The following is a 12,539-nucleotide window of genomic DNA, read 5'->3' on the forward strand; positions in this document are numbered from 1 at the left end:
TGCTTTGAACTCTCTCATTGTTATGTCCCTGCCACTGACCCTCAACCCCTCAACTCTAGCCTCTCCATCACCCTCTTCCAATGAGAAATAGAAAGGGTTGTTATAAAATTATTAGGCACAGCCCTGGCCGGTTTGGCTCAGTGGTTAGAGCGTCGGCCTGCGGTCTGGAGAGACCCGGGTTCAGTTCCCGCTAGGGGCACGTACTTCGGTTGCAGTTTGTCCCCGGCCCTGGTTGGTCGTGCGGGTGGCGGCCACTCAATGTGTCCCTTTCACATCGATGTTTCTCTCTCTCTCTCTCCCTCCCACTCTATCTGTACAAAAAATGAAAAAATGTCCTCGGGTGAGGATTAAAAAAAAATAAATAAATTATTAGGCACAGCTACCAAAAGCCAAAGAAGAACCAGACAGAACAATGGACAAGATAAGCAAAGCTTCTTTAAGATTTAAGAAAATTACATAAATTTTGAAGGATAAGGAATGCATAGTTAAACAATAGAATAAAGACCCCATGTGAGGTCAGTAAGAGATACTCTGAGGCTCAGGTGTGTGTCTGTGTCTGTGTATGTGTGTGTGTGTGTCTGTGTGTGTATGTGTGTGTGTGTGTGTGTGTGTGTGTGTGTTGATAGTGAGCTTGCTGATTTTGGTAATGGAACAAGTTGGAGGCATAGGGGCCCATGGTGATCCATATAGTTTTTCTGCTTGTCTAACTTAGACAGACTGGCTGATTTAAACATGGCTTTTACTTCCCGTGGACCAGATGGATATCAGGAAAAACCAAAAAGAAAAAAGTAATTAAGCTTCAATTTTCTGCTCTGTGGCCTGATCATCTGAGTGTCAGAATGAAAATATGTCCTCGGATATTATTAATCTTATAAATTTTGGAGCATTTAGTTGGTCAGATTTAGTATCCCCATTTCATAGATGGTTAAAGTAAAATAAACATTTCTATTTCAGATAGAGGAAACTTGGAAGCTGGATCAAGATGAGACTTCAATATTCTTGAATCCCAGCTTAGACTTCTTCAAGTTGATAAACAAAATGACAACAAAAGAATACATTAAAACATACATTTATAAATTTAGTGTAAATGCAATGAACTCAGAACTGTCTGGTGATATTCAAATAAACATGAACATAAGATGCATGTACACCAACAAATATCCTATAGCATGTGTTCACAAATAGCAAGGGCCTTAGAAACATGGCTGTGGGTTTATTTCATCAGAAATCCATTCATTATCATTCTTTTCCTGCCTCTGAACATTTCATAAATCTATTGAAATAAACATACTGGAAGAAAAAATTCCATTACCAATGCCTGTTGTGAGTCTTTACAAACGTATTGTCTAATACTGGATGTCACATTATAGTGTACTCCAATGAGTAGCAACATGTTTTAAAAACAGTCTGTGAATGATTATAAATAGAACAATTCTTTGCAGGCACTTTTAAAAATAAATTTATGGGTAAAGATGGCAATTAGTTAACAAGATCTCCTTATTCTTGCATAAGTAAACATATGGATTTCACTGCCAGGAAACCAAAATTGTTGGGTTTTAAAGTTCCTTTCTAGATTTCACAATTTCTAAGGATATTTATTTATTTATTTATTTTTTGTTACAGATATTTCACCTTTTTTACCCCATTGGCACCCCCCTCCCCACCCCACCTCTGCCCCGTCCCTGGCTTAGTTGTCCATGTCCATTGGTTATGCATACATGCATATAAGTTCTGTGGTTTATCTCTTCCCACCCGCCCCACCCCCTCTTCTGAGGGATGTCAGTCTGTGCCCTACTTCCATGTTTCTGGGTCTACCCTATTCCTCAGACTGTTATGTTCATTATATTCCGTATATAAGTGAGATTATGTGGTATTTGTCTTTTTCTGCTTGGTCTAAGGCTATTTTTATGGTGAGAATGATAAAGAGATGTGTGAGGACAAATGCATTTTCAACTGGGGAAAGAAAAAAATGTGAAGGATTACAAGAGTTCACTTTATTATGAAATGTATTAAAAAGACCAAGAATGGACTCGCGTAAATTATAAAGTACTTTCAAGCAAGGCCCTGTCAGTTTTCCAGTTTCTGAGGCAGAAAGTACTTTGGGTGATCTGTATGCTTCATGTTGATGTGATGCACAGAATGAAAAGAATTTCTTTTTTATTCCTGGCACACATAATATTGTAATAACAATTTAAATAAAGCAAATAAATAAAGAGTTCAAAAATTCCATTTGAGTAGATAACTTCTTTTCACTGTATTTATATGTGTTTTCTTTTTTAAAAAATAATTATTATTTTACTTTTTTAGTCCTCACCTGAGGATATTTTTTTATTTATCTTCTGAGAGAGTGGAAGGAAGGGAGAGAGAAAGAGAGAAACATCGATGTGAGAGGGACACATCAACTGGTTGCCTCCTGCACGACCCTGACCAGGGCTGGGGACAAACCACAACTGAAGTACGTGCCCTTGGCCGGAATCGAAGCCATGACTCTTTGGTCCACAGGCTGGCGCTCTAACCGCTAAGGCAAACCAGCCAGGGTAATGTGTGTTTCCTTTCTTGTCCTTGTCTATATGTACACATATTCTTTCAATCACTCAAGAAATAGTTGCTGAGCACCTGTGTATGCCTGCCACTGCTACAAACATTAGGGTACCATAGTGAACAAGACAAAAATGTTTAGGTACCTGTTGTTGTGTATCTTGCATTCCAGTATAACTTCAGTAAACAATCAAATAAAGAAAGAAAAGCATCAGACAACAAGTAGTATGCTGAGAATTAAAATATGGGGTTATATAAATATATAAAATTATAGCATAAATTTAAGTTGAAGTTCAGCTTTTTGCTTAACACTGTCCAATAAACTCCTTTGTCCACTGCTACATAATCTCCTCTACCTGTAACCAACAATTATGATTTAATTTATCTGTTCAACAATATTTATTGAGCACTAACTATATGTCAGGTATTATCTTAGGCACTGGGGACACTGGTAAGCAAACACAAATATTCTCATGGAAATTACTTGCATTATAGTATCCAGAATATAGGATGATAAATTAGTGTAGGTAGTTTCAGCATAGTTTATTACAAACAACTCAATTTTATGTTAACACCATATAGAATAAATGTTAATCTACTAAGTATAGACTTTTGTCTCCACTCTAACTAATACTTTCATTCTCAATTTATAACTGATTGATAAATATTTTCTAGCTCCTAGCCTTATCTACCTAATACAATATACTGTCTGGCTTAGTACATTATGGCTATGGTTTTAATAGGCTTCATAATATTTTGTTGAGTTTTATCTCATTTTATTCCACATTTTTTTTATTATTGGACACATTCTTCCTAAACACTTTATCACTCTCATTTATACACATAGACTTTTTGATTTTTATAAAAAAAATAACATTACTTTTCTACCCCATCTCTTCTTTGGCATGCCCATTCAAAAGCAAACACTGTTCTGAACGTTGTGTCTATTATCCAGTTACTTAGATAGTTTTAAAATTTTTATCACATATTATGCCTAAATCATATGGTGGTGGGTTGTACTTGATTTTAAATTTTATTGAAAGTATCATTCCATTTATTATCATCTGACATTTACTCTTTTGACTCAACACAATGTTATAAAGATTTATTCATGCTGTTTGTATGTGACCATCATTCACTGATTTTTTATTGCTCTATGATATTTTATTACATGTTGTGTCTATACATATTTATTTATCTATTCTCTTGGCTATGATCATTTAGATATTCATAGTTTTTGTTGTTACAGATAGTGTACATATCTCCAGGATAGTTGTACTAGTATTTTTTTGCATATGGTGGAGTATTTACCTAGGAGGAAAATTGCTGGATTGCAGGGTTAAAAATGTTCATTTTTTAAAACATAATGCCAAAGTGGTAGATAGTGATGGTACAAATTTATACTTTTAGCAGCAATATATAAAAACTTACATTGCTCTATGCAGTCCATATAACACTTGGTAATTATAGACTTAATTGTTGCTAATTGATTAGGTACAAAATGGTTATCTGATTATAGTCTTTATTTGCATTTTCTGATTAATACAAAGGCTGGGAATCTTTTTTTCTAGCCACTTGTTTCATGATTCGTGATATACCTGTTTGTTCATTTTCTATCGCTTTCTGCTTTTTTCTTATTGATTTATAGGTGTTCTTTATATACCCCTGATAAAAAGTTTTGATCTTTTGTAAATTATACATTCTTAATTCTTTCTCAATTACCTTTGTGACCAATTTCTCCCAGATTATAGCTTTCATTTTTTTTTTTTTTAACATTCCTTAAGGTATCTTTGGATAAAAAATGTTTTCTTAATTTTACTTAATTCTATTTTTTTCAAAAATTTTTTTATAATTACTTCTTTATATTTCTCCTTTAAGCCCTTCCATACTTCAAAGCCTAGAAGAACTTCACCTATATTTTATTATATTTTAATGCTTTGCTTTTGACATGAAGAACTTAAAGTATATGGAGTTTTATTTTTGTGTAATGTGTATGGTAGAAGTACACTGTAATGCCTTTTTTTCTTATAAATAATCATTGTTTCCAGGTCCATTTGCTGAACAGTCTCTTCTCTTCACAGTAAGTAATCTGCCATGCTACCTTTGATATACATCTACATTCCACTTATTTGTGGATCTCTCAGTGTGCTCTCTTCTTCAGTCTTGTATTTATTTGGGTGTTAACTACAGATAACCCTTGAACAATGCAGGGGCTATGGGCCCTGAACTTATTGTAGCTGAACATTGGCATATAACTTTTGACTCCTCCAAAACAACTGCTAATAGCCTACTGTTGATTAGAAGCCTTACTGATAACAGTCGATTAACACATATTTTGTAATATTGTATTCTTAACAAACTAACCTAGAACGTGTTATTAAGAAAATCATAAGGAAGAGAATACATTTACAATACTATACGTATTTATTGAAAAAAATTCACATATAAGTAGATCCGTGCAGTTCTAACCCATGTTCAAGGGTTATGCACAGACTAATGTTGAAAGTGTCTTATGAATCAAAAATCATTATTAATCCAAATTCGTGGACATGATGTCCATAATAGAGATGAAAGAAAGCAATAAATAATGCTATAAAAAGCAATATTATGCATGTTTTTCTTTTATTTATTTCTTAAGGACAAGTTCCAAGTAGTGAATGACTGAGCCAGTGGGAACAAAAGATTTTGAGAAGTTGTGAATCTACAACTTAAATGCTTTCCAAAAGGGAACATTCATATTCACTGTTTGTGGCAAAGTGCCTAGCAGTTAAATTCATAGCTCTGCTCCTTCTGCAGCCAAGGTTTTCATTTCTGCCACACCCCTTGCTGTGTTGCCACAACACTGATCTTTGTCTTAAAACCACTAAGAGACAGTGTATTTCCTCTCACACCTGTCAGCACCGCTACAGCAGACATGGTAGCTGCTAGTTGGCCGGATTCAAAGTAACAAAATATTTCTGTGCCTCACACTGGGCTCCCTCTTTCATTTTTATTAGTGATATGTATATTCTGCTAAAATGCTCTTTCCCTGGATATACTCAAAGCATGCATGTTCACCTTTATTACTTATAGCTTTACTTAGACGTCACCTTAAATTTAAGGTCTTGGGGTAGGGGGGTTGAGAAGAGATAAACCAAAGAGCTTATATGCATATATGCACAACCAATAGACACAGACATATGTTTGGGGGAAGCAGGAGAAAGATGGGAGCGGGGAGGAGGAAGTAATGGGGGGGAAATAGGGGGACATCTATAATAATTTCAACAATATAAATAAATAAATAAATAAATAAGTAAATAAATAAATAAGTAAATAAATAAATAAAAGGCCTTACTCTATTTAAAATGGCAACGCACTCTCACTCTCTATTCTCATGGTCTCCTTTTGCTGCTTTATTTTTCCTGTCTCACTCATCACCACTTGTCTGTCTTTTCTCCACCAGAATCTCGAACTTCCATCTGTTTATTCACAGATGTCTGCCCAGCTCCATCATCAATGCTTTAAACATAAATGCTTTGTAACTATTTATTAATATCATTATAAATGAAGCACATAGATGTTACTCAATAGATGTGTTGGATGAATGAATGAGGCCTCGAGGACTAAAAGATGCTCACCGTGAGACTCACAGTTTTTGGTATCTTTCCACTGGAGGCCCAGGAGTAGTTGAAGCCTGGGGTAGTCACCTTGGAATTGCTAGTTGTAGGACAAAATTTCCAGAATCCAACTTTTTCATAAAGCTGTAATTTAACTTTGCTTTGATCTGTTGAATTTTTCATCTATGTGACTTTGGGGAAATCTGAAAATTGAAAATATGCTTCTCTATGCAGGAACAGTAGCTGGTATAGTGAGCAAAAGTTCTACAGCTTATGTTTAATGCCAACTTGTCATGATTTGTTTTCTTTTTCTGTTCTTGCACCCAACTCAGATCACTGGGAGCACTGTGAAGATTACTTAACTATTCCCTTAAAATCGCATGACAAGTAACAGGTATAGTATAATAACAAATCACCTGCCCGTATTTTTAAGATTAGAGTGATTGTCATATCAATAGGTAGTAACCAGATTACAAATTAGAACAAGTAACTCAAACCCAAAATCGCAACATCAAATGAGGAAATAGAGCCTTTTGACCAAACCTCAACATTATCGTGTCTGTGGTAAAACTTGTGAGCCTGGTATCTCTTTTGAATCATTTCAGGACAGCCTTGCTATACTCACCTTCAGGTGTGTTGCTTGCAGTCAGTGTGCTCACATTGACAGGGGCTGCTGAAGATGTAGCTGGATGTCCTATTCAGAAAACAGATTTTCCAAATTGTCACAGATATTTACATCCACGTGTTTAACTCTGCCACTGTGATTAACAAGGGTGGCGTGCAAAGCATGGAATATTAGAGCTGGAAAGAATCTTAGTGAATACATAGTACTCACTTCACTTTACAAGTTAGGCAACCAAGTCCAAAAGGTATATGCTATGGTTATATAATGAATATGCAACATCATTTATTTAATACTAACCTAGTTCTCCTAATGCCAAGTGCATTACATTCACACTTTCAAAATATGTTGTTACCATGTCTACTGTGCGCCAGACTCTGGTGTACATGCAAATAGCAATGGAGACAAGGCTCGCACTCTCACGGAGCTTATCTTGTGATGACTCTTCACAACTGTGTACAATATTTTAACATACTAAATAGGTTTTGTATTTTCATCGATTCCTTGCTTTCCAAGCCATCCCTATCTTTATAATTCATCGTTTCTCATTATCTTCCTCCTTCCCTTCCCTCTAAAATGAAAGATTATTTTATATTCATTTGAAAATATGAAAATATCTCTGTAGCCTGGCTGGTGTGCCTCAGTGGTTGAGCATTGACCATGCACCACGAGGTCTCTGGTTCGATTCCTGGTCAGGGCGTATGCCCAGATTGTGGGCCCAATCTTCAGTGGGGGGCGTGCAGGAGATGGCCAATCGATGTTCTCTCTCATTGATGTTTCTATCTCCCTCTCCCTTTCTCTCTCTCTAAAATCAATAAAATAAAATAAATGAAAAAAGAAAAATGTCTCTGCAGATGAAGCAATTTAGATTAAAGAAAAAAAAAAAACCTAAACATAGTTCATTGAAAATATATTATGTTTCTTGGAAGGACAAATTTTCAGTGTATTTTATTTATGTGGATTTCTCCTTTGTTCCAAAACATATTTTAGGTGGCTTACATAAATATGCAATGCAAGGAGATGAAAGAAATGGAGAGAAAGGAAAAATAAGGGCAAGACAAATATAGTTAGAAAAAGTATGTAGAGTCACTTTAAAACCTGAGGGGATAGTACACAAAATGCATTTCTTGATATCATGTACTCTTAGTAGCCGTGCACCCCACATTTGGTCAGACTTTTCTAGTAACAATGCTAAGAAATAAAGTATATATGTAATGCCACTGATGGACATAATAAGATAAAAAACAGTTTTCAGAAGAAACACAGCTATTCCTTTTATTGTGATTAAAAATAAATGTTTCTCCTGGCTTTCTAAAAAGAGTACTATATAATTTATACAAGATTCTCAATAATATCCTTACATTCTGACAGTCAGCATGCTCTCTTTATCTTTATTTTTTTATCCTCACCCGAGGACATTTTTTTATTTTTTGTTCAGATAGAGTGGGAGGGAGAGAGAAGAAGAGACAGAGAAACATCGACGTGAAAGGGACACATCGAGTGGCTGCCACCCACATGACCAACCAGGGCTGGGGACAAACTGCAACCAAGGTACGTGCCCTTAGCTGGAACTGAACCCAGATCTCTCCAGACGCAGGCCAACGCTCTAACCGCTGAGCCAAACCGGCCAGGGCCACCCTTTTTCTTTAAATAGCAGTGAATGGCATCCCAGCTCCCCAGGTACCTCAGTTCTGGGAAAGGGTGTGCCTTAAAATAGAAAACATGAGTAAGCAAATCTCTGAAAAAATATATGTAGGATAAATAAATAAATTGGCATTGTGGTTCGTGCATCTATAAGGAGTTCATATATAGAGATGATCAACCACAATCACTTTGCAATGCAGCCTACCAGTGAACACCAAAGATATACTCCACCCCAGCTCTATGAATGCAGTGTTAGAAGTTGCCTCAGGTCATGCTGTATGAGGAACTAAAATGGGCAGCTAGCATTAGGATGACCATAAAAAGTGTTTTAAAGACCGGATATGAATAGCTTTATTTATCCAACAAATACTGAGTGTATAGTGTGTACTAGAATGAGGGATGAAGTGAAGAGAAAAAGAAATGTTGCCTCAGCCCACGGAACACAATTTAGTGAGAATAAAGGTCAGTGTGGCAGACTACTGGCTGGTCACGGAAGCCAGTCCTCTTCTTTGTGGCAGAGACACAGTGAAGTACAATTTCTAGTCTCCTGTGTGGTTAGGTATGGTCTTGTATTGAGTCCTAGCCAATGAATTGTGAGTGGGAGTGAAGACTGTCATTTCAAGGCCTGACTTAGAAAGCCTCCCACACATGCTCCACCACGATCTTCCCTCATGTGCCATCCAGATCTTATGATGTAGGTAGACTTAAAAGCTGCTACTTAAAAGTGGCAAAGCTTCCAGCAGCCTGGGTTCTGGAATGACTGTGGAACAGAGCACCCAGCCACTAGCTTGGCCTTTCTTAATGATAAAGGGACTTAAATCACTTCCAGTGTAAATGAACAAAATAACATTTTGGAATTTATTGTTACTGTAGCTTGTTTCGCTTCTCTTGTAAACAGTAAAAACCTAATTGCAGTTCATGATGATAGCACCATCTGTGGTAGAGAAAAGACGGTGTACCTTGGGATTCCCAGGAGGGCCGGAAGTAGTGACAGAGCAACTAGGCCTGAAGGGTGACAGAAATTAGTAAGACAAGTTGGGAGTTGGGGGAAGAAAGAGGAGAAGCAAGGAGAAGAATGTTCCATGCAGTGGGAACAGAAAAGGTAAGAGAGCATGGATGCTACTTCAAAATGTTGGAGGCACTTTGTGCACAGTAAAGAGAAGCAGGTGAAGGAAGAAGGAGCTATATCCCAAAGGTCCCATGGAAGAAATAACTTTAAACTGGAACCTACAAGATGCTCTAACCTAAAGGTAAGTTAGTAGTGGCCTGAACTATATAGTGAAGGCCATGGGGATGAAGAGAAGTAGACAGGGTCAGAATGTGGACTCAACAAGGCTTGGTTAATGATTGGATATAGGAAAGAAAGAAGAAAGGGAAGCCAAAAGAACTCCCAGATTTCTGTCTTGGGCAGCTTTTTGGTTCATGCTATTATTAACTGAGTAAATAAATAGAGAAGAAGAAGTTTTGCAAGTGATGAGAGGCAAAAAGATGAACTGAATTTTGGACAAATTTATTTTGAGTACATATGAGACATTGCATTCCAGCAGAGGGTTGACCATGCGAGTTTGAATCTTAGCTGTGAAACTGAGATGCAAATAGACATTTGTGAGACACCAGCATGTAGACAATGAGTGGAGTAGCTTGAGTACCAGGGAGGGTGTGTCCAGGGAGAAAAGTGGGCCTAGAAACAATGAAGAATCCTTTCATATAATAGACTGACTGGCAGAAGAAAAGAAGACTGAAAAGGAGGACTCAGAGAGGCAGGAAGAAAGTGTATGGTGATAGAGAAGCCAAGGTGACTGAGGGTTTCCAGAAGCAGGGCAAATAATACAAGTCAGCAAATATTTGTCAGTGAACAATCTGTGCCTGTTGCTGGGTCAGTGGTGTCAAATACTGCCAAGGAGACAGATTTCCATATAGCTCTCAACTGCTGGGAAGCCACTGCATTAGACCCATCAACCTGTATACAAAGTCTAGGAGACAGATTTGCAAAGCACTTGAAAATTTGCAAAAGCATCGTAGATTATCTATTAAAAGCTGGAATTCCAGAGCAAGCCTCCCTGGGTTGAAAATCCTGGCTTAGTTCCAAGTTAGAGGTATGATTGGGAAAGTCTATTGCTTTTTTCTCTCTTCCTCCAATTCCTCACTTGTAAAATGGTACTTTTCTGGTAGGGTGATTGTAAAGATTGAGAGTCATTCCTATCAAGCTCTTAGAAGAGTGCCTGGCATGAGGCAAGTGATAAAAAGTATCTCAGAAGCTATAAAATAGGGCATCTGCAGGTTAGTTCAGGTGCTGAAGACACAAGCATATCCTGCCAACAGGAAACTTGAATTTCCTCATGAGTTTTACAGTTGCATCATTTCCCTTGGTCTTTCCAGGAGGCTATTCAACGTAACTAATCTCTCCTTCCCCAGGCTGGCCTAAGTCAAGAACTACATCCCAAAAGTCTGCATCAGAAAGGGGTAACTGGCAGGGGTGAAGAGAGTAGGAGCTTTCTGGGGCACTAGCTTTGTGATGGGGAAGTAATTTCTACTGGCCATCACCTACATCTCCTCTTTCACTTCACCGAACATGAGTAGTTCAGATGCTTATCTAGTCATTGTAAATTCTAGCTCACCACCTCCCACCACCCATCAAAGAGGAGGACCCAAGCAGTCTCTGTATCAAGATCAGCTATGTTTCTCCTGGAGTTACTGGTGGGTAATCATTTTATGAACCTATGGATCATAGAGCTAATTTGAATTTTATTTCTCTGATAGAGATGGCTTTATCTTTGTCCCTCTATAATAATTTCTTCAGCTACCTATTTTTAAAATTTTGTATTGTTATGTACTTTTTAAGTTATCACATATCCTTTTTAGAACAAGGAAAGGTAAAAAAAAAAAATGCAAAGAAAGCAATGACTAGCCATAAATAATCATTAGATACTGTGACTTACAGAGAGATATGCTGTGCTCCTCCTAATTAATACAGGAAGAAAGGATGAGAGAGGGAGTGGGGATAGGAAAAAGAAGACTCTATTCATGTTTTGAACAATTTTCGGAAGGATGAAGAAAATGATCCCTTTACCCTGAGACCCCCTTCCTCATGTGAGGCTTTCACTGACAGTCTGTAGTCTCTTATCTCCCCTCCCAAGGACCAGCATTCATTCATTCATTCATTCATTCATTCATTCATTCATTCATTCACTCACTCTTCCTCCTTCTCCTCCTCCCTATCTCTGATTCTGAGGACTGATCTCCACAGAATTCACTGAGTGACTGAGTAAGTTAAAACAGAAAGCAATTGTTTTAACAGTGGTGATACAGTAGCAATGGCTATAATAATGACAAAGAAAAAGAAATTAGGAAATAATCATCATAGAACATTGCATTTATTTGTAAGCTACATTACTCTTACCTAGAAATCTTAGACTACTAAGCAATGGCCAGCCACCTTTTAAAATACCTCTTACTTAAAGCAACAGACGCTTTCCCTAGAAAGTCTAGTTGCCCACACTGGGTGGCACTGATTTGTTCCATGTGATTTAATTCTGCAGTATCACTGGAGCCCTGATGGAGTATGATAACTTGACTGGGAATTTTATTTATATTAAAATGACTGGTTAAGTGTTCTTTTCTGGAGGTCAGAAAATAATGTGACAAATATCCTTGCTAACTAGGGGTTTACTGAAGAAGAAGAATTCATCGATTCCATGTAACGTGTTGCTTGTCCACCATGTGGAAGGAGGGACAGTGCATGCTGCTTCGTCTTCATATTACTGTCTCTCTTGCCTGTCCTAGATATCAGTGCTGTTCTATGCTTCCTCTCACCAGCAGGCCAGGCCTGTGCAGTTTGTTGAGGGCTGAATAGTGTCAATAAGCTTCTGGGAACAGATCAATGACACTCTGTCACTATACTGAGAAAGCCAAAGGTCATTTCAGTCTTATTGGTCTCCAGCTGAATTTTTATTTATTTTTTATCTTGTCCTGAGGGTCTGAACCAGGTTGCACAGGTCATTGAAAGAGTGATCCCTTTACTATTGGATCATCATATAGAAGCAGAGCTGAAGCCTTTCAGAGAGCTATCTAGTTTCCTAGATATGTTAAATCCCACTCCCCAGTGGCTTTACACCATGGTTTAAGGTTAAGGCTCCTTG

General features: G+C 37.4%; 1 protein-coding gene across 4 annotated transcripts in view; it reads right to left on the bottom strand.

Annotated features, from left to right (window-relative positions):
• CD96 (CD96 molecule) overlaps positions 1 to 12,539 on the bottom strand; it is a 94,157-nt gene that overhangs the window by 13,290 nt on the left and 68,328 nt on the right. For 3 of the 4 annotated variants that reach the window (XM_036243356.1, XM_036243357.1, XM_036243355.1), the window contains exon 9: positions 6,760 to 6,828. In XM_036243356.1, the coding sequence (XP_036099249.1) occupies positions 6,760 to 6,828 (69 nt within the window). Of the gene's footprint in view, positions 1 to 6,163; positions 6,245 to 6,756; positions 6,829 to 12,539 lie in introns of all 4 variants that reach the window. The other variant, XM_036243358.1, reaches the window with a different exon arrangement.

Source organism: Molossus molossus, unplaced genomic scaffold (genome assembly GCF_014108415.1).
Source record: "Molossus molossus isolate mMolMol1 unplaced genomic scaffold, mMolMol1.p scaffold_m16_p_5, whole genome shotgun sequence".
Taxonomy (NCBI): Eukaryota; Metazoa; Chordata; class Mammalia; order Chiroptera; family Molossidae; genus Molossus; species Molossus molossus.